This window comes from Anopheles nili, chromosome X (genome assembly GCF_943737925.1).
Source record: "Anopheles nili chromosome X, idAnoNiliSN_F5_01, whole genome shotgun sequence".
Lineage (NCBI taxonomy): Eukaryota > Metazoa > Arthropoda > Insecta > Diptera > Culicidae > Anopheles > Anopheles nili.
In genome coordinates, this window is record NC_071293.1 from 12415069 (window position 1) to 12438713 (window position 23645).

The 23645-nt window shown below is 40.0% G+C and overlaps 1 protein-coding gene across 1 annotated transcript in view; it reads left to right on the plus strand.

Moving 5' to 3' along the window:
• The first annotated feature begins 144 nt into the window (after nt 1-144).
• Nucleotides 145-23645, plus strand: part of LOC128728989 (uncharacterized) — a 158646-nt gene continuing 135145 nt past the window's right edge. The window contains exon 1 of the mRNA XM_053822639.1: nt 145-328. Within this exon, the coding sequence (XP_053678614.1) occupies nt 145-328 (184 nt within the window). The remainder of the gene's footprint in view (nt 329-23645) is intronic.

A 23645-nucleotide genomic window follows, 5' to 3' on the forward strand; every position in this document is an offset into this window, starting at 1 on the left:
AGAGTGTGTGTGTGTGCATGTGTGCATGTGTGCATGTGCGGCTGTAGAAAAGAAGCCACAGGTTGGTGTGAAGCGAGACACGCGTGCTCTGGCGCTTGAACAGTCGAAACAATCGGAAGCAGGGCCGTGTCCCGCATCCGCATCATGTCGGAGATCTTCCTCATCAAGAACCGGCTCCACCAGCAGCAACTTCGGTTGGTAGAGAAAGCGCAGAAGAACAGCCATGATGGTGATTCGGTTGGTGGTGCCAACATCGTGGATGGAACGGTTGGTGCGAGTGAGAACAGTGAGGTTGGAACGAGTGAGCGCAAACATGACAATGCGGCCTGTATGTACACGCATTCTGAGTTAATTTTTTTCTCCAATTTGGCCTCCACTTTCTTCCTTTTTGTGGAATGATATACATGTTAGATTGCCGCGAATTTGCCTTTTCCAGGCGCGCATCGTAGTGCACATTGCGTGTGTGTGTGTGTGGGTGTGTGTTGTGTGTGCCTATTGTTAAGTCATGGTGTGCGTGAAATGCTCATCACTGGCGACTAGATGATCTTTTGTTTTATTCGAAGGGACACTTCTCGATGTCGGGTTTAGAAATTTCTAGCCGTTTTTGGCTGAACTCTTATGAACCTTTCGTATCTTTTGATAACGCGTTGAAGGTGGCAGCACTGATATCCCTTTTAGGAATATTTCCGGAATTACTTTAGCTGTAGAATGTTAAGGGAAACTCACGCCGCCACCTTCGGGCCTGCATCATCTGTCAAAACTGGTTTTAGATGACAATTGTTTATTTGTGAATGTTTAAAAAGAGAATTTTTTTTAATTTTGAGAAATATTGTTTTGAGTCCTTCAAAGAAATAGTTGATTTTGTGGGTTTAGCAATTATTCAAATCGACATCTTGTGTTGCTCTTAATCACAGTGCTGAGCGTTGAAATGCAATTATTCAGATTCTTTTCTGGACATTGATGTGCTCCAAAGCGTTAAAAATATCCATCGAGTTTTGCTAATTGATGAGCTAAGGCTTTGAATGATTAGAGTCCTAAGGAACTGCAGGATATGGTTACCCAAATGGCATTTCGATTCGTGACCGTTTTAGGGGAGTTTGAATGTCCCATCGGAATGTGCCGTTGGTGGAGTAACTGATGTAGGAAAACAACAACGCTCAAATTTACTCTTGCTGATATTCCGAATCTAGCGCGGCAACGGTGCTGCAGGTTGAAATGTCTTATTTGCTTTACCGTCGAGCATCTTTATCGTTAAGAAATCCCCTTTCACCGTTGAAGGAGCTGCCTGGAGTATGCTTAAAGATTTTTCTAATTCGAAAGAAACTAACTTGAATGCTTTTTCAACGTGCTTGCAAAGAAGATCACTTTCGTACTCTGTGAGATAGCTGTTCTGAGAACCCTGCTCCGTTACTGTGCAAAACTTCCTCGACGAAAAAGTTTTATTGTTTTTATTAATTTATCAAAAACAAAATGATAAAAACAAGATTTTTGCACATGCTTATTATAAATGAGCAAGTCACATTTTAGCTCGATAGCTATGATGGATGAACTACTGTAGTAAAAAAACGCAATCAATAGTAACAATCCCATCAAACAATCACACATACAGGGAAAACATGATTTAGAATGAGAACTACAGCTTGAGCTTTAAATTAGATTTTATTTTTCAACGATTTTACATCGCTTTATAAATCCCTTTTTAATCAGTCGTTCAGACCAATACTCGGAGAGTACCCATTGGGCATTCTACTCACACTAACGTAAACTGTTCATCCTTTGCGTTTTTATTTCCAGAGTATGATATTTTCAGTGACGAAACCCGCCTTAGGCCACCCTGTCGGAAGCGAGACGCATCACCCTCTCTTTTGGCATTTGAAAATCGTGGTGAAGCAACCATTATCCTGCGAACAGCGAAAGGATAATTCGACGGCGAAGATCGACAAACGACGCCTTTTTATCGTCGCTGATTGTTGCAAGTCCCTGTCGGCGGGTTACTGACGGTTTTTCCCTGTATGTTGGGGCCCGCGGATACGTTCTCACCAATGCCGAACGGAAGGTGTATCCATCTACATGCTCTTCGCTACCTGTGGCACCAGAGGTAGCTTACAGAAGGAGCACGCAGGACGAAGAACGGTCGATGGCCGAGCCGGCACGTGGCTCGGTAGTTGTGTGTGAGGTGCATGTTGAGGAAGGGGTGAATGAGAAAGGTGACGAAGAGAAAGAACAATAACAAGCGGAACAGGAGAAGAAACAGGATTAGGAGACAGACCCGGTTCGGGCTCAGTTTAAGGTCCTTCATAATTAGCAAAATCCGCTAGGTCCGGTGAGTGAAGCGGTCATCCGTGAGGCGATGCGACTCTTCTCACCAAGCCTAACACCGTATCTCTCGTATTACCGTATCAGGATCGTATTTCTTCGCCAGCAAACACCGATGGAACGTAAACCTGCACGACTAGTTGTAGTGCTGGGTGTAGAGCCTGAACAAGAACAACCGATTGACTATCACATCCTGAAACGTCGAAAGGTGAGAATCAGGAACCTAACCAGCAAGTAGAACGCACGAAATGCATGCGATGAGAGGTCAGACACTACCAACAGCAAGTCAGGTGGTACAGGTGGTGATGGAGGCGTTGGTGGAAGTTCACTGGGTGTGGGAGGCACCAGAGATGGTATGGAAGGAAGAGACGGATGCTCCAACTACGGACTCAACATCCCACCTCAACCGGACTCAACCAGTGGTAGCTTAGAGAAGCATCATATGGTAAGTAGGTGTTTTGTGATCATATTTTTTATTTCGGCGTCGTCAATAGGTCGCTTAAAGCGAAGGAGTTTAATTTACGTTTTTTTCTCTATTCTATTTATTTTACAACAAATTGTTAGTTATTCTCATCTTTTGTTATCGATTTCATACGTGAATGTTCTGAATACGTGATTTAAACCGACATAGATGTCGCCACTCAAAACTTCCAACACGACGTAGCCACGTTGCGTCGCGGTGCCCTACTATTCATAAGTAGAATACTACGACAAAAAAAGTTTTTACGCTGCATCAAACGAGTGGAGGCTTTTACGATTGCACGGAACGTCACACGTCCGGTTGGATGCGTCCGGCCACAGCAAATTCAAGCACACAACTGCACTAGACCTGGTCCAGGAACTCGACATTTTCTCATCAATCACTCCACCGCTATCGACAGTACAGAGAAAATTGCTAGGCCGTAATTTTTCAACTATGAGTAAGTTCGAAAATGAAGGTATGGGGGTATGAGGGTAGTATGTAGAGAAATACGAGGGTGCATTTTTAGTTAAAATTAAACTGAATAATTCTATCTTCTTTATATGGCTCAACAACCGGTTAAGACCTGCCTAAGAAAAAAAAAAGTTACGGCTTTTTACGCTAACGCTTCAGCCATCGAATTACCAACAATTTACGCTTTTCTATTATCTTTCTAACTTTTGTATTTTAAAGGACGTTAAACTCTATGAAACCTTAAGTACGCAAATTACAATTTAAGTTTAGACCTCCGTCCTCGTCGACGGTCCCGTCAGAAGGTTGCTCGTGAGTGGCACATTAGACCACGCTCCCAACATTTTGCATTTTGAAAAACCGAGTAAAGTCCAATTATGCAGTATTTTTGTTGTAGGGCTGCCAGGACCGCTTTAACTGCTTGATGATTAAACATTTCACGATATCATTTCACTACAAGGTGAGTGATATGATGATACCTCGGCAGAATTATTGGCTTTCTCGTCAATTCTATTATTTATTATTGAGGCCAATCATTCTTTGATGATTTTAGAAATTCTGGGTCCGTTGACCATATCAAAGGTTTGATATTACAATTCTTTGATACGCAATTTTAAATCATCATGAAATTTTTTTATTTTTTCCCTTTTATCTGGTAGGGAAGTATTTAACAATTATAGAATTAGAAATGCTTATATTTAGTAACAAAAAAAGTAACATATCGCTCAACTAAGCATCTTTAGGTTCTTCCCTTAAGCACCGTGGAATATAACTGAATATATGTAAAAAATAACTCTCGCAGTCAAAAGATGTTATAAGGGACTTCCTATTTTCAATTGCGTTCATAACCTTGTCCTCTGTCACTTACTGAACAGAAAGAAGAGTTAATGACTGAAATCTTTTTGGTTACTGTATATCGCCAAACATTAACTTAAAATTCTGGAAAATAGTATCTGTTTACTTCTGCAACGATATACCAGAATATTCATCAACCCATTCTCGGATTTTTTCCCGTATCTATGGTGTTGTAATTTTCTGCATGATTTTTCCTCGCTTGTCTGCTTCCATTTAATGGTGTTATGATACTTTCGCAACACATTATACACTGTAGCCCTGTTGATATTTAGTGTCCCAGCAATTGTAGCAACGCTGTTGCCTTTGCCAGCACATTACGTTCTCGATCTTCGTTGGCAGTCGTTTTGCGTTTTCGTGGCTTTCGCGACAGTATTTCTTAATTATATCTACCATCTACCTGCATCTATGCATCTACCTCGATATTGTGGGTGATCATTAATTGTCTAAAGTACATGACCGACCAAAAACGAACCTGGGCAATAAAAATGTATATTGACATTGAGGAAAGACAATGTGTTGTAGCATTTGAACAATATTTAGCTGTGTTTGAACAATGTTCAGATAGACATCTACGTTTTACTTGGGCGTCAAATGTTTACTTACGGTTGAACATTGCACATACGAAGTTGACAAATGTTTAATTGGACTCGAAAACGGTGTATGTTGTATCTCAATTTTACAACGCAAAGTTTTGTGTCGATGCAAAGTTTTTGTGACAATAGATTTCGCAGCAATATAATTGGATAGCCTTCTTTAAGCATCAAGCGATGAGGAGGTAAATCTTCTAATGAAATTAGAAATACTGTAAGAAAATGTATGGCTTCAGACATATTAATTATGGTATAAATGGATAGGTACTCTGTTACTGGCCCTAGTAATTAGTTGAGTATCCAATGTTGATTCCATGAACGTCGTCATTTCTAGAAGCGAGAATGGCTTTCTCCTTCAACCAAATCCTTTCTCGAAAATTTGTTGAAACATCGCGGTATATGGCATTTTATTAATGCTTCTAGTGCTTCTAGTGCTTCTAGAGCTTTCACTGTTGATAACTGGCAAATTTTGAAGGAAATCTCCCCAAAGCAGAACCAATGCACCAACCATCAATTGATCATTTCCCCTAGGATTCTTGAGCGTGGTATTTATCGCTCGGAAAGAATTCTTATGTGCCATTGTACATTCGTCCTATACAATTTATTTCCAACCAGACGCTATGCCAGACGATGGCAAGAGCAACATGTCCTTTTGCTCGCATTTCGGCTAAGATCAAATCGGTCAGGAAATTTTTTCCTGTACCACCTGAAGCATAAAAAAATGATACTCACTTGCTGTTGGGGGACATTACAATCTTGAAAGCATGTTTTTGGTCTTTGTTCAATAAGGGACTCTTGATTGCGATAATTGAATTCAGTTCGTCAACACTGTAGCTGATTTCACGAACATATTCGGAATGAATAATGTTTTGGTGATTTCGAACTGGAGTAGGAAGTTTTATCGTAACCAGCCTTATACCACACATAGCGACACATTTATTTTCAAGACGGATTAAAGCCCTGTTGAAATTTTTCCTATTAAACGATGCTTACAACGCAGAATTATCTACATTTTGTGTATTTGTGACGAAAATCCTCAATTAAGGTTTCCTTATATATTTCCTATAAATAAGTGGGATCAGATGGGCAGCATGTGGTCAAAATGATGGCAAAAAGAGTCCTTATTTCGTCTGACCGTGAGGCAAACTCAGCTTATTGTAACGCTGTTTCTTGTCCCAGTGGTCATCCCCGTCAAGCAAGGTTGTGTCATGCCGTTCGATAGGTTTCACATACTTTGCCATCAACCGTTCTCAACTATGCAAACGATTGAGGACCAGTGACTACATGGAGCAGCATGCGTGGATAGCAGAATTTGGCATTGTTGGGGTGGGCTGTATAAACTCGTCCTAACGCGTCACTCGCTAATTGTCCCGTAACGGGATCAATTCCTTCTTTGATACATTCCATGCCTGTGTCAAATTCCTGTATCAAATAGATGTAAGGAAATTCCATGCATTTTCTGCCTTAGGTGCACATACCGTTTCATAGCTGATGTTCTGTTACACGGTAGCTGTGTATTCCCGAATTTCCATAGCAATCCGGTCTCCTATCGGGTGCCAAGAAACTTGGCCTCCCTGGTCAGAAGGGCCAAAGCTCTCTCTTCGTCCTTGGATCTAAGAGGTTTCACTGGTTTTATTATTCCCAGCGTCTCAAGGGAGAAAAAGTTCTTCACCGCGGCGTTTAGGGTCTCCTCACCGTATCCCGTGCAGCTACAGATGTGACAGTTGTAATGTTCTTTGCTGGAAGTAGCATCCGCCGTCGGATGTGGTCCACAAACTACCCATACTAAACCAGTCTTAGATGCGAGTGGTTCATCGTCTGCTCTTTCCGCATTTCTCAACGCTTTTTCCAGATGACAATTGTCTACATCAATCAATATTTGTGGGACGACATTGCTGTAAAACGTTAGAGGCAGTCTTCGCCTCTTAGGCGCGAATCTTTTGAAAAGTTGGGAAACCATTATTGTTTGTGCGAGCAGTGCCAAACTTTTTATAGTGTGCACCTTCGTCATTTCAGTGCCAAATTTTTTATAGTGTGCACCTTCGTCATGACACCAGAATCGACGTCGGACGGACCGGCACCCAAGCGGGCTAGACTCGATTTTAGTGGATACCTTGGTTTTATATTTTATTTTTACCTTGGTATTGAAATATTTTGTCTAAGAAATTAAGCCTTATCTGTTGTTCCTTTAACTGTTTGAAAATATAGATTGTCTTTTCGTTAGACAATATAATCTTATATAGTATGTTGCGGGATTCGATTGACCTCATCTTTAAGAATAGTTCCTTTGTCGTCTTGCACGTTGGATGATGTACAGTCAGGAGATGCGGTATCATTTTTCAATATTATCTTTGCTACGACCATATTTCATGGTATGCAGTGCTGGATACCGAAGTTTACAACTGGTCCGATGTCATCTCTATCTTTTTGATGATCATCTGAATCAATGGCAGCAATCGGTATGACTTCATGTTCGACATTGGTTCGTTTGTTTTTTTGAACACATTTGTCTTCTTCGACATCCGCTCCGGCATTGTCATAATCATGCTCATGATACTCACCTAAATCGTTATTAAATACGCTAGTATCGAAATCAGGATAGGATTCCTTTGCTGCAGTCGCATTTAATTGTTTACAGTCAGAATTATTGAGATATTCAAGATGTTCAATATCATTTGCGTGATCTTGATAATCATTTGATTCAATTGGAACAATCGGCACGACTTCATTTTCATCAATGCATTGTTTGTTTTCTTCGCCATCCACTGATACACAGTCTGGCTAACCGAGATCTAGTGAATCATTGTCATTATCTTGATCATGATTATCACCTGATCCCGATCCTTGATCATGATCCTGATCACGAAAGGATTTCTTTGTTGCAGTCAGAGCGACCATCATCGCTTTCGGTTAGGTACCACAGCGACGAAGAGAGTCTCAACTGTTACGACGAAAACCCGGACGATAGCAACGTCACGGAGATACTATCCGAGGTTAGTTGTTATTATTATATTATCGACTAGTATCGATACAATTCATTCACGGTTTCATTCCCTTCGACTGTATCTTTTAGCGCACAGTTGAGATTATCGAAATCTACAAGTGGTTCAATATCATCTGTACGATCCTGATGATCATCCAACTCATTTGCGGGATTCGATTGACCTTTACTTTAAGAATAGTTCCTTTGTCGTCTTGCACGTTGGATGATGTACAGTCAGGAGATGCGGTATCATTTTTCAATATTATCTATGCTACGACCATATTTCATGGTATGCAGTGCTGGATACCGAAGTTTACAACTGGTCCGATGTCATCTCTATCTTTTTGATGATCATCTGAATCAATGGCAGCAATCGGTATGACTTCATTTTCGACATTGCTTCGTTTGTCTTTTTGAACACATTTGTCTTCTTCGACATCCGCTCCGGCATTGTCATAATCATGCTCATGATACTCACCTAAATCATTATTAAATACGCTAGTATCGAAATCAGGATAGGATTCCTTTACTGCAGTCGCATTTGATTGTTTACAGTTAGAATTATTGAGATATTCAAGATGTTCAATATCATTTGCGTGATCTTGATAATCATTTGACTCAATTGCAACAATCGGCACGACTTCATTTTCATCAATGCATTGTTTGTTTTCTTCGCCATCCACTGATACACAGTCAGGCTAACCGAGACCTAGTGAATCATTGTCATTATCTTGATCATGATTATCACCTTATTTAGTATTAGGCACACGAGCATCGAGATCACGATAGGATTTCTTTGCTGCAGTCAGAGCGACCATCATCGCCTTCGGTTACGTACCACAGCGACGAAAAGAGTCTCAACTGTTACGACGAAAACCCGGACGATAGCAGCGTCACGGAGATATTATCCGAGGTTAGTTGTTATTATTATATTATCGACTAGTATCGATACAATTCATTCACGGTTTCATTCCCTTCGACTGTATCTTTTAGCGCACAGTTGAGATTATTGAAATCTACAAGTGGTTCAATATCATCTGTACGATCCTGATGATCATCCAACTCATTTGCGGGACTCGATTGACCTTTACTTTAAGAATAGTTCCTTTGTCGTCTTGCACGTTGGATGATGTACAGTCAGGAGATGCGGTATCATTTTTCAATATTATCTTTGCTACGACCATATTTCATGGTATGCAGTGCTGGATACCGAAGTTTACAACTGGTCCGATGTCATCTCTATCTTTTTGATGATCATCTGAATCAATGGCAGCAATCGGTATGACTTCATGTTCGACATTGGTTCGTTTGTCTTTTTGAACACATTTGTCTTCTTCGACATCCGCTCCGGCATTGTCATAATCATGCTCATGATACTCACCTAAATCGTTATTAAATACGCTAGTATCGAAATCAGGATAGGATTCCTTTGCTGCAGTCGCATTTGATTGTTTACAGTCAGAATTATTGAGATATTCAAGATGTTCAATATCATTTGCGTGAGCTTGATAATCATTTGACTCAATTGGAACAATCGGCACGACTTCATTTTCATCAATGCATTGTTTGTTTTCTTCGCCATCCACTGATACACAGTCTGGCTAACCGAGATCTAGTGAATCATTGTCATTATCTTGATCATGATTATCACCTGATCCCGATCCTTGATCATGATCCTGATCACGAAAGGATTTCTTTGTTGCAGTCAGAGCGACCATCATCGCCTTCGGTTACGTTCCACAGCGACGAAGAGAGTCTCAACTGTTACGACGAAAACCCGGACGATAGCAGCGTCACGGAGATATTATCCGAGGTTAGTTGTTATTATTATATTATCGACTAGTATCGATACAATTCATTCACGGTTTCATTCCCTTCGACTGTATCTTTTAGCGCACAGTTGAGATTATTGAAATCTACAAGTGGTTCAATATCATCTGTACGATCCTGATGATCATCCAACTCATTTGCGGGATTCGATTGACCTTTACTTTAAGAATAGTTCCTTTGTCGTCTTGCACGTTGGATGATGTACAGTCAGGAGATGCGGTATCATTTTTCAATATTATCTTTGCTACGACCATATTTCATGGTATGCAGTGCTGGATACCGAAGTTTACAACTGGTCCGATGTCATCTCTATCTTTTTGATGATCATCTGAATCAATGGCAGCAATCGGTATGACTTCATGTTCGACATTGGTTCGTTTGTCTTTTTGAACACATTTGTCTTCTTCGACATCCGCTCCGGCATTGTCATAATCATGCTCATGATACTCACCTAAATCGTTATTAAATACGCTAGTATCGAAATCAGGATAGGATTCCTTTGCTGCAGTCGCATTTGATTGTTTACAGTTAGAATTATTGAGATATTCAAGATGTTCAATATCATTTGCGTGAGCTTGATAATCATTTGACTCAATTGCAACAATCGGCACGACTTCATTTTCATCAATGCATTGTTTGTTTTCTTCGCCATCCACTGATACACAGTCAGGCTAACCGAGATCTAGTGAATCATTGTCATTATCTTGATCATGATTATCACCTGATTTAGTATTAGGCACACGAGCATCGAGATCACGATAGGATTTCTTTGCTGCAGTCAGAGCGACCATCATCGCCTTCGGTTACGTACCACAGCGACGAAGAGAGTCTCAACTGTTACGACGAAAACCCGGACGATAGCAACGTCACGGAGATACTATCCGAGGTTAGTTGTTATTATTATATTATCGACTAGTATCGATACAATTCATTCACGGTTTCATTCCCTTCGACTGTATCTTTTAGCGCACAGTTGAGATTATTGAAATCTACAAGTGGTTCAATATCATCTGTACGATCCTGATGATCATCCAACTCATTTGCGGGATTCGATTGACCTTTACTTTACGAATAGTTCCTTTGTCGTCTTGCACGTTGGATGATGTACAGTCAGGAGATGCGGTATCATTTTTCAATATTATCTTTGCTACGACCATATTTCATGGTATGCAGTGCTGGATACCGAAGTTTACAACGGGTCCGATGTCATCTCTATCTTTTTGATGATCATCTGAATCAATGGCAGCAATCGGTATGACTTCATGTTCGACATTGGTTCGTTTGTCTTTTTGAACACATTTGTCTTCTTCGACATCCGCTCCGGCATTGTCATAATCATGCTCATGATACTCACCTAAATCGTTATTAAATACGCTAGTATCGAAATCAGGATAGGATTCCTTTGTTGCAGTCGCATTTGATTGTTTACAGTTAGAATTATTGAGATATTCAAGATGTTCAATATCATTTGCGTGAGCTTGATAATCATTTGACTCAATTGCAACAATCGGCACGACTTCATTTTCATCAATGCATTGTTTGTTTTCTTCGCCATCCACTGATACACAGTCTGGCTAACCGAGATCTAGTGAATCATTGTCATTATCTTGATCATGATTATCACCTGATCCCGATCCTTGATCATGATCCTGATCACGAAAGGATTTCTTTGTTGCAGTCAGAGCGACCATCATCGCCTTCGGTTACGTACCACAGCGACGAAGAGAGTCTCAACTGTTACGACGAAAACCCGGACGATAGCAACGTCACGGAGATACTATCCGAGGTTAGTTGTTATTATTATATTATCGACTAGTATCGATACAATTCATTCACGGTTTCATTCCCTTCGACTGTATCTTTTAGCGCACAGTTGAGATTATTGAAATCTACAAGTGGTTCAATATCATCTGTACGATCCTGATGATCATCCAACTCATTTGCGGGATTCGATTGACCTTTACTTTAAGAATAGTTCCTTTGTCGTCTTGCACGTTGGATGATGTACAGTCAGGAGATGCGGTATCATTTTTCAATATTATCTTTGCTACGACCATATTTCATGGTATACAGTGCTGGATACCGAAGTTTACAACTGGTCCGATGTCATCTCTATCTTTTTGATGATCATCTGAATCAATGGCAGCAATCGGTATGACTTCATGTTCGACATTGCTTCGTTTGTCTTTTTGAACACATTTGTCTTCTTCGACATCCGCTCCGGCATTGTCATAATCATGCTCATGATACTCACCTAAATCGTTATTAAATACGCTAGTATCGAAATCAGGATAGGATTCCTTTGCTGCAGTCGCATTTGATTGTTTACAGTCAGAATTATTGAGATATTCAAGATGTTCAATATCATTTGCGTGAGCTTGATAATCATTTGACTCAATTGGAACAATCGGCACGACTTCATTTTCATCAATGCATTGTTTGTTTTCTTCGCCATCCACTGATACACAGTCTGGCTAACCGAGATCTAGTGAATCATTGTCATTATCTTGATCATGATTATCACCTGATCCCGATCCTTGATCATGATCCTGATCACGAAAGGATTTCTTTGTTGCAGTCAGAGCGACCATCATCGCCTTCGGTTACGTACCACAGCGACGAAGAGAGTCTCAACTGTTACGACGAAAACCCGGACGATAGCAACGTCACGGAGATACTATCCGAGGTTAGCTGTTATTATTTTATTATCGACTAGTATCAATACAATTCATTCACGGTTTTATTCCCTTCGACTGTATCTTTTAGCGCACAGTTGAGATTATTGAAATCTACAAGTGGTTCAATATCATCTGTACGATCCTGATGATCATCCAACTCATTTGCGGGATTCGATTGACCTTTACTTTAAGAATAGTTCCTTTGTCGTCTTGCACGTTGGATGATGTACAGTCAGGAGATGCGGTATCATTTTTCAATATTATCTTTGCTACGACCATATTTCATGGTATACAGTGCTGGATACCGAAGTTTACAACTGGTCCGATGTCATCTCTATCTTTTTGATGATCATCTGAATCAATGGCAGCAATCGGTATGACTTCATGTTCGACATTGCTTCGTTTGTCTTTTTGAACACATTTGTCTTCTTCGACATCCGCTCCGGCATTGTCATAATCATGCTCATGATACTCACCTAAATCGTTATTAAATACGCTAGTATCGAAATCAGGATAGGATTCCTTTGTTGCAGTCGCATTTGATTGTTTACAGTCAGAATTATTGAGATATTCAAGATGTTCAATATCATTTGCGTGAGCTTGATAATCATTTGACTCAATTGGAACAATCGGCACGACTTCATTTTCATCAATGCATTGTTTGTTTTCTTCGCCATCCACTGATACACAGTCAGGCTAACCGAGATCTAGTGAATCATTGTCATTATCTTGATCATGATTATCACCTGATCCCGATCCTTGATCATGATCCTGATCACGAAAGGATTTCTTTGTTGCAGTCAGAGCGACCATCATCGCCTTCGGTTACGTACCACAGCGACGAAGAGAGTCTCAACTGTTACGACGAAAACCCGGACGATAGCAACGTCACGGAGATACTATCCGAGGTTGGCTGTTATTATTTTATTATCGACTAGTATCAATACAATTCATTCACGGTTTTATTCCCTTCGACTGTATCTTTTAGCGCACAGTTGAGATTATTGAAATCTACAAGTGATTCAATATCATCTGTACGATCCTGATGATCATCCAACTCATTTGCGGGATTCGATTGACCTTTACTTTACGAATAGTTCCTTTGTCGTCTTGCACGTTGGATGATGTACAGTCAGGAGATGCGGTATCATTTTTCAATATTATCTTTGCTACGACCATATTTCATGGTATATAGTGCTGGATACCGAAGTTTACAACTGGTCCGATGCCATCTCTATCTTTTTGATGATCATCTGAATCAATGGCAGCAATCGGTATGACTTCATGTTCGACATTGGTTCGTTTGTCTTTTTGAACACATTTGTCTTCTTCGACATCCGCTCCGGCATTGTCATAATCATGCTCATGATACTCACCTAAATCGTTATTAAATACGCTAGTATCGAAATCAGGATAGGATTCCTTTGCTGCAGTCGCATTTGATTGTTTACAGTTAGAATTATTGAGATATTCAAGATGTTCAATATCATTTGCGTGATCTTGATAATCATTTGACTCAATTGCAACAATCGGCACGACTTCATTTTCATCAATGCATTGTTTGTTTTCTTCGCCATCCACTGATACACAGTCAGGCTAACCGAGACCTAGTGAATCATTGTCATTATCTTGATCATGATTATCACCTTATTTAGTATTAGGCACACGAGCATCGAGATCACGATAGGATTTCTTTGCTGCAGTCAGAGCGACCATCATCGCCTTCGGTTACGTACCACAGCGACGAAGAGAGTCTCAACTGTTACGACGAAAACCCGGACGATAGCAGCGTCACGGAGATATTATCCGAGGTTAGTTGTTATTATTATATTATCGACTAGTATCGATACAATTCATTCACGGTTTCATTCCCTTCGACTGTATCTTTTAGCGCACAGTTGAGATTATTGAAATCTACAAGTGGTTCAATATCATCTGTACGGTCCTGATGATCATTCAACTCATTTGCGGGACTCGATTGACCTTTACTTTAAGAATAGTTCCTTTGTCGTCTTGCACGTTGGATGATGTACAGTCAGGAGATGCGGTATCATTTTTCAATATTATCTTTGCTACGACCATATTTCATGGTATACAGTGCTGGATACCGAAGTTTACAACTGGTCCGATGTCATCTCTATCTTTTTGATGATCATCTGAATCAATGGCAGCAATCGGTATGACTTCATGTTCGACATTGCTTCGTTTGTCTTTTTGAACACATTTGTCTTCTTCGACATCCGCTCCGGCATTGTCATAATCATGCTCATGATACTCACCTAAATCGTTATTAAATACGCTAGTATCGAAATCAGGATAGGATTCCTTTGCTGCAGTCGCATTTGATTGTTTACAGTCAGAATTATTGAGATATTCAAGATGTTCAATATCATTTGCGTGAGCTTGATAATCATTTGACTCAATTGGAACAATCGGCACGACTTCATTTTCATCAATGCATTGTTTGTTTTCTTCGCCATCCGCTGATACACAGTCTGGCTAACCGAGATCTAGTGAATCATTGTCATTATCTTGATCATGATTATCACCTGATCCCGATCCTTGATCATGATCCTGATCACGAAAGGATTTCTTTGTTGCAGTCAGAGCGACCATCATCGCCTTCGGTTACGTACCACAGCGACGAAGAGAGTCTCAACTGTTACGACGAAAACCCGGACGATAGCAACGTCACGGAGATACTATCCGAGGTTAGTTGTTATTATTATATTATCGACTAGTATCGATACAATTCATTCACGGTTTCATTCCCTTCGGCTGTATCTTTTAGCGCACAGTTGAGATTATCGAAATCTACAAGTGGTTCAATATCATCTGTACGGTCCTGATGATCATTCAACTCATTTGCGGGACTCGATTGACCTTTACTTTAAGAATAGTTCCTTTGTCGTCTTGCACGTTGGATGATGTACAGTCAGGAGATGCGGTATCATTTTTCAATATTATCTTTGCTACGACCATATTTCATGGTATGCAGTGCTGGATACCGAAGTTTACAACTGGTCCGATGTCATCTCTATCTTTTTGATGATCATCTGAATCAATGGCAGCAATCGGTATGACTTCATGTTCGACATTGGTTCGTTTGTCTTTTTGAACACATTTGTCTTCTTCGACATCCGCTCCGGCATTGTCATAATCATGCTCATGATACTCACCTAAATCGTTATTAAATACGCTAGTATCGAAATCAGGATAGGATTCCTTTGTTGCAGTCGCATTTGATTGTTTACAGTTAGAATTATTGAGATATTCAAGATGTTCAATATCATTTGCGTGAGCTTGATAATCATTTGACTCAATTGGAACAATCGGCACGACTTCATTTTCATCAATGCATTGTTTGTTTTCTTCGCCATCCACTGATACACAGTCTGGCTAACCGAGATCTAGTGAATCATTGTCATTATCTTGATCATGATTATCACCTGATCCCGATCCTTGATCATGATCCTGATCACGAAAGGATTTCTTTGTTGCAGTCAGAGCGACCATCATCGCCTTCGGTTACGTACCACAGCGACGAAGAGAGTCTCAACTGTTACGACGAAAACCCGGACGATAGCAACGTCACGGAGATACTATCCGAGGTTAGTTGTTATTATTATATTATCGACTAGTATCGATACAATTCATTCACGGTTTCATTCCCTTCGACTGTATCTTTTAGCGCACAGTTGAGATTATTGAAATCTACAAGTGGTTCAATATCATCTGTACGATCCTGATGATCATCCAACTCATTTGCGGGATTCGATTGACCTTTACTTTAAGAATAGTTCCTTTGTCGTCTTGCACGTTGGATGATGTACAGTCAGGAGATGCGGTATCATTTTTCAATATTATCTTTGCTACGACCATATTTCATGGTATACAGTGCTGGATACCGAAGTTTACAACTGGTCCGATGTCATCTCTATCTTTTTGATGATCATCTGAATCAATGGCAGCAATCGGTATGACTTCATGTTCGACATTGCTTCGTTTGTCTTTTTGAACACATTTGTCTTCTTCGACATCCGCTCCGGCATTGTCATAATCATGCTCATGATACTCACCTAAATCGTTATTAAATACGCTAGTATCGAAATCAGGATAGGATTCCTTTGCTGCAGTCGCATTTGATTGTTTACAGTTAGAATTATTGAGATATTCAAGATGTTCAATATCATTTGCGTGATCTTGATAATCATTTGACTCAATTGCAACAATCGGCACGACTTCATTTTCATCAATGCATTGTTTGTTTTCTTCGCCATCCACTGATACACAGTCAGGCTAACCGAGATCTAGTGAATCATTGTCATTATCTTGATCATGATTATCACCTGATTTAGTATTAGGCACACGAGCATCGAGATCACGATAGGATTTCTTTGCTGCAGTCAGAGCGACCATCATCGCCTTCGGTTACGTTCCACAGCGACGAAGAGAGTCTCAACTGTTACGACGAAAACCCGGACGATAGCAACGTCACGGAGATACTATCCGAGGTTAGCCGTTATTATTTTATTATCGACTAGTATCGATACAATTCATTCACGGTTTCATTCCCTTCGACTGTATCTTTTAGCGCACAGTTGAGATTATTGAAATCTACAAGTGGTTCAATATCATCTGTACGGTCCTGATGATCATTCAACTCATTTGCGGGACTCGATTGACCTTTACTTTAAGAATAGTTCCTTTGTCGTCTTGCACGTTGGATGATGTACAGTCAGGAGATGCGGTATCATTTTTCAATATTATCTTTGCTACGACCATATTTCATGGTATACAGTGCTGGATACCGAAGTTTACAACTGGTCCGATGTCATCTCTATCTTTTTGATGATCATCTGAATCAATGGCAGCAATCGGTATGACTTCATTTTCGACATTGGTTCGTTTGTCTTTTTGAACACATTTGTCTTCTTCGACATCCGCTCCGGCATTGTCATAATCATGCTCATGATACTCACCTAAATCGTTATTAAATACGCTAGTATCGAAATCAGGATAGGATTCCTTTGTTGCAGTCGCATTTGATTGTTTACAGTTAGAATTATTGAGATATTCAAGATGTTCAATATCATTTGCGTGAGCTTGATAATCATTTGACTCAATTGGAACAATCGGCACGACTTCATTTTCATCAATGCATTGTTTGTTTTCTTCGCCATCCACTGATACACAGTCTGGCTAACCGAGATCTAGTGAATCATTGTCATTATCTTGATCATGATTATCACCTGATCCCGATCCTTAATCATGATCCTGATCACGAAAGGATTTCTTTGTTGCAGTCAGAGCGACCATCATCGCCTTCGGTTACGTACCACAGCGACGAAGAGAGTCTCAACTGTTACGACGAAAACCCGGACGATAGCAACGTCATGGAGATACTATCCGAGGTTAGTTGTTATTATTATATTATCGACTAGTATCGATACAATTCATTCACGGTTTCATTCCCTTCGACTGTATCTTTTAGCGCACAGTTGAGATTATTGAAATCTACAAGTGGTTCAATATCATCTGTACGGTCCTGATGATCATCCAACTCATTTGCGGGACTCGATTGACCTTTACTTTAAGAATAGTTCCTTTGTCGTCTTGCACGTTGGATGATGTACAGTCAGGAGATGCGGTATCATTTTTCAATATTATCTTTGCTACGACCATATTTCATGGTATGCAGTGCTGGATACCGAAGTTTACAACTGGTCCGATGTCATCTCTATCTTTTTGATGATCATCTGAATCAATGGCAGCAATCGGTATGACTTCATGTTCGACATTGGTTCGTTTTTCTTTTTGAACACATTTGTCTTCTTCGACATCCGCTCCGGCATTGTCATAATCATGCTCATGATACTCACCTAAATCGTTATTAAATACGCTAGTATCGAAATCAGGATAGGATTCCTTTGCTGCAGTCGCATTTGATTGTTTACAGTTAGAATTATTGAGATATTCAAGATGTTCAATATCATTTGCGTGATCTTGATAATCATTTGACTCAATTGCAACAATCGGCACGACTTCATTTTCATCAATGCATTGTTTGTTTTCTTCGCCATCCACTGATACACAGTCAGGCTAACCGAGATCTAGTGAATCATTGTCATTATCTTGATCATGATTATCACCTGATTTAGTATTAGGCACACGAGCATCGAGATCACGATAGGATTTCTTTGCTGCAGTCAGAGCGACCATCATCGCCTTCGGTTACGTTCCACAGCGACGAAGAGAGTTTCAACTGTTACGACGAAAACCCGGACGATAGCAACGTCACGGAGATACTATCCGAGGTTAGCCGTTATTATTTTATTATCGACTAGTATCGATACAATTCATTCACGGTTTCATTCCCTTCGACTGTATCTTTTAGCGCACAGTTGAGATTATTGAAATCTACAAGTGGTTCAATATCATCTGTACGGTCCTGATGATCATTCAACTCATTTGCGGGACTCGATTGACCTTTACTTTAAGAAGAATTCCTTTGTCGTCTTGCACGTTGGATGATGTACAGTCAGGAGATGCGGTATCATTTTTCAATATTATCTTTGCTACGACCATATTTCATGGTATGCAGTGCTGGATACCGAAGTTTACAACTGGTCCGATGTCATCTCTATCTTTTTGATGATCATCTGAATCAATGGCAGCAATCGGTATGACTTCATGTTCGACATTGCTTCGTTTGTCTTTTTGAACACATTTGTCTTCTTCGACATCCGCTCCGGCATTGTCATAATCATGCTCATGATACTCACCTAAATCGTTATTAAATACGCTAGTATCGAAATCAGGATAGGATTCCTTTGCTGCAGTCGCATTTGATTGTTTACAGTCAGAATTATTGAGATATTCAAGATGTTCAATATCATTTGCGTGAGCTTGATAATCATTTGACTCAATTGGAACAATCGGCACGACTTCATTTTCATCAATGCATTGTTTGTTTTCTTCGCCATCCACTGATACACAGTCTGGCTAACCGAGATCTAGTGAATCATTGTCATTATCTTGATCATGATTATCACCTGATCCCGATCCTTGATCATGATCCTGATCACGAAAGGATTTCTTTGTTGCAGTCAGAGCGACCATCATCGCCTTCGGTTACGTACCACTGCGACGAAGAGAGTCTCAACTGTTACGACGAAAACCCGGACGATAGCAACGTCACGGAGATACTATCCGAGGTTAGCTGTTATTATTTTATTATCGACTAGTATCAATACAATTCATTCACGGTTTTATTCCCTTCGACTGTATCTTTTAGCGCACAGTTGAGATTATTGAAATCTACAAGTGGTTCAATATCATCTGTACGATCCTGATGATCATCCAACTCATTTGCGGGATTCGATTGACCTTTACTTTAAGAATAGTTCCTTTGTCGTCTTGCACGTTGGATGATGTACAGTCAGGAGATGCGGTATCATTTTTCAATATTATCTTTGCTACGACCATATTTCATGGTATACAGTGCTGGATACCGAAGTTTACAACTGGTCCGATGTCATCTCTATCTTTTTGATGATCATCTGAATCAATGGCAGCAATCGGTATGACTTCATGTTCGACATTGCTTCGTTTGTCTTTTTGAACACATTTGTCTTCTTCGACATCCGCTCCGGCATTGTCATAATCATGCTCATGATACTCACCTAAATCGTTATTAAATACGCTAGTATCGAAATCAGGATAGGATTCCTTTGCTGCAGTCGCATTTGATTGTTTACAGTTAGAATTATTGAGATATTCAAGATGTTCAATATCATTTGCGTGATCTTGATAATCATTTGACTCAATTGCAACAATCGGCACGACTTCATTTTCATCAATGCATTGTTTGTTTTCTTCGCCATCCACTGATACACAGTCTGGCTAACCGAGATCTAGTGAATCATTGTCATTATCTTGATCATGATTATCACCTGATCCCGATCCTTGATCATGATCCTGATCACGAAAGGATTTCTTTGTTGCAGTCAGAGCGACCATCATCGCCTTCGGTTACGTACCACAGCGACGAAGAGAGTCTCAACTGTTACGACGAAAACCCGGACGATAGCAGCGTCACGGAGATATTATCCGAGGTTAGTTGTTATTATTATATTATCGACTAGTATCGATACAATTCATTCACGGTTTCATTCCCTTCGACTGTATCTTTTAGCGCACAGTTGAGATTATTGAAATCTACAAATGGTTCAATATCATCTGTACGGTCCTGATGATCATTCAACTCATTTGCGGGACTCGATTGACCTTTACTTTAAGAATAGTTCCTTTGTCGTCTTGCACGTTGGATGATGTACAGTCAGGAGATGCGGTATCATTTTTCAATATTATCTTTGCTACGACCATATTTCATGGTATACAGTGCTGGATACCGAAGTTTACAACTGGTCCGATGTCATCTCTATCTTTTTGATGATCATCTGAATCAATGGCAGCAATCGGTATGACTTCATGTTCGACATTGCTTCGTTTGTCTTTTTGAACACATTTGTCTTCTTCGACATCCGCTCCGGCATTGTCATAATCATGCTCATGATACTCACCTAAATCGTTATTAAATACGCTAGTATCGAAATCAGGATAGGATTCCTTTGCTGCAGTCGCATTTGATTGTTTACAGTTAGAATTATTGAGATATTCAAGATGTTCAATATCATTTGCGTGAGCTTGATAATCATTTGACTCAATTGGAACAATCGGCACGACTTCATTTTCATCAATGCATTGTTTGTTTTCTTCGCCATCCACTGATACACAGTCTGGCTAACCGAGATCTAGTGAATCATTGTCATTATCTTGATCATGATTATCACCTGATCCCGATCCTTAATCATGATCCTGATCACGAAAGGATTTCTTTGTTGCAGTCAGAGCGACCATCATCGCCTTCGGTTACGTACCACAGCGACGAAGAGAGTCTCAACTGTTACGACGAAAACCCGGACGATAGCAACGTCACGGAGATACTATCCGAGGTTAGTTGTTATTATTATATTATCGACTAGTATCGATACAATTCATTCACGGTTTCATTCCCTTCGACTGTATCTTTTAGCGCACAGTTGAGATTATCGAAATCTACAAGTGGTTCAATATCATCTGTACGGTCCTGATGATCATCCAACTCATTTGCGGGATTCGATTGACCTTTACTTTAAGAATAGTTCCTTTGTCGTCTTGCACGTTGGATGATGTACAGTCAGGAGATGCGGTATCATTTTTCAATATTATCTTTGCTACGACCATATTTCATGGTATGCAGTGCTGGATACCGAAGTTTACAACTGGTCCGATGTCATCTCTATCTTTTTGATGATCATCTGAATCAATGGCAGCAATCGGTATGACTTCATGTTCGACATTGGTTCGTTTGTCTTTTTGAACACATTTGTCTTCTTCGACATCCGCTCCGGCATTGTCATAATCATGCTCATGATACTCACCTAAATCGTTATTAAATACGCTAGTATCGAAATCAGGATAGGATTCCTTTGCTGCAGTCGCATTTGATTGTTTACAGTTAGAATTATTGAGATATTCAAGATGTTCAATATCATTTGCGTGATCTTGATAATCATTTGACTCAATTGCAACAATCGGCACGACTTCATTTTCATCAATGCATTGTTTGTTTTCTTCGCCATCCACTGATACACAGTCTGGCTAACCGAGATCTAGTGAATCATTGTCATTATCTTGATCATGATTATCACCTGATTTAGTATTAGGCACACGAGCATCGAGATCACGATAGGATTTCTTTGCTGCAGTCAGAGCGACCATCATCGCCTTCGGTTACGTTCCACAGCGACGAAGAGAGTCTCAACTGTTACGACGAAAACCCGGACGATAGCAACGTCACGGAGATACTATCCGAGGTTAGCCGTTATTATTTTATTATCGACTAGTATCGATACAATTCATTCACGGTTTCATTCCCTTCGACTGTATCTTTTAGCGCACAGTTGAGATTATCGAAATCTACAAGTGGTTCAATATCATCTGTACGATCCTGATGATCATCCAACTCATTTGCGGGATTCGATTGACCTTTACTTTAAGAATAGTTCCTTTGTCGTCTTGCACGTTGGATGATGTACAGTCAGGAGATGCGGTATCATTTTTCAATATTATCTTTGCTACGACCATATTTCATGGTATGCAGTGCTGGATACCGAAGTTTACAACTGGTCCGATGTCATCTCTATCTTTTTGATGATCATCTGAATCAATGGCAGCAATCGGTATGACTTCATGTTCGACATTGCTTCGTTTGTCTTTTTGAACACATTTGTCTTCTTCGACATCCGCTCCGGCATTGTCATAATCATGCTCATGATACTCACCTAAATCATTATTAAATACGCTAGTATCGAAATCAGGATAGGATTCCTTTGCTGCAGTCGCATTTGATTGTTTACAGTTAGAATTATTGAGATATTCAAGATGTTCAATATCATTTGCGTGATCTTGATAATCATTTGACTCAATTGCAACAATCGGCACGACTTCATTTTCATCAATGCATTGTTTGTTTTCTTCGCCATCCACTGATACACAGTCAGGCTAACCGAGATCTAGTGAATCATTGTCATTATCTTGATCATGATTATCACCTGATTTAGTATTAGGCACACGAGCATCGAGATCATGATAGGATTTCTTTGCTGCAGTCAGAGCGACCATCATCGCCTTCGGTTACGTACCACAGCGACGAAGAGAGTCTCAACTGTTACGACGAAAACCCGGACGATAGCAGCGTCACGGAGATATTATCCGAGGTTAGTTGTTATTATTATATTATCGACTAGTATCGATACAATTCATTCACGGTTTCATTCCCTTCGACTGTATCTTTTAGCGCACAGTTGAGATTATTGAAATCTACAAGTGGTTCAATATCATCTGTACGATCCTGATGATCATCCAACTCATTTGCGGGATTCGATTGACCTTTACTTTAAGAATAGTTCCTTTGTCGTCTTGCACGTTGGATGATGTACAGTCAGGAGATGCGGTATCATTTTTCAATATTATCTTTGCTACGACCATATTTCATGGTATGCAGTGCTGGATACTGAAGTTTACAACTGGTCCGATGTCATCTCTATCTTTTTGATGATCATCTGAATCAATGGCAGCAATCGGTATGACTTCATTTTCGACATTGCTTCGTTTGTCTTTTTGAACACATTTGTCTTCTTCGACATCCGCTCCGGCATTGTCATAATCATGCTCATGATACTCACCTAAATCGTTATTAAATACGCTAGTATCGAAATCAGGATAGGATTCCTTTGCTGCAGTCGCATTTGATTGTTTACAGTCAGAATTATTGAGATATTCAAGATGTTCAATATCATTTGCGTGAGCTTGATAATCATTTGACTCAATTGGAACAATCGGCACGACTTCATTTT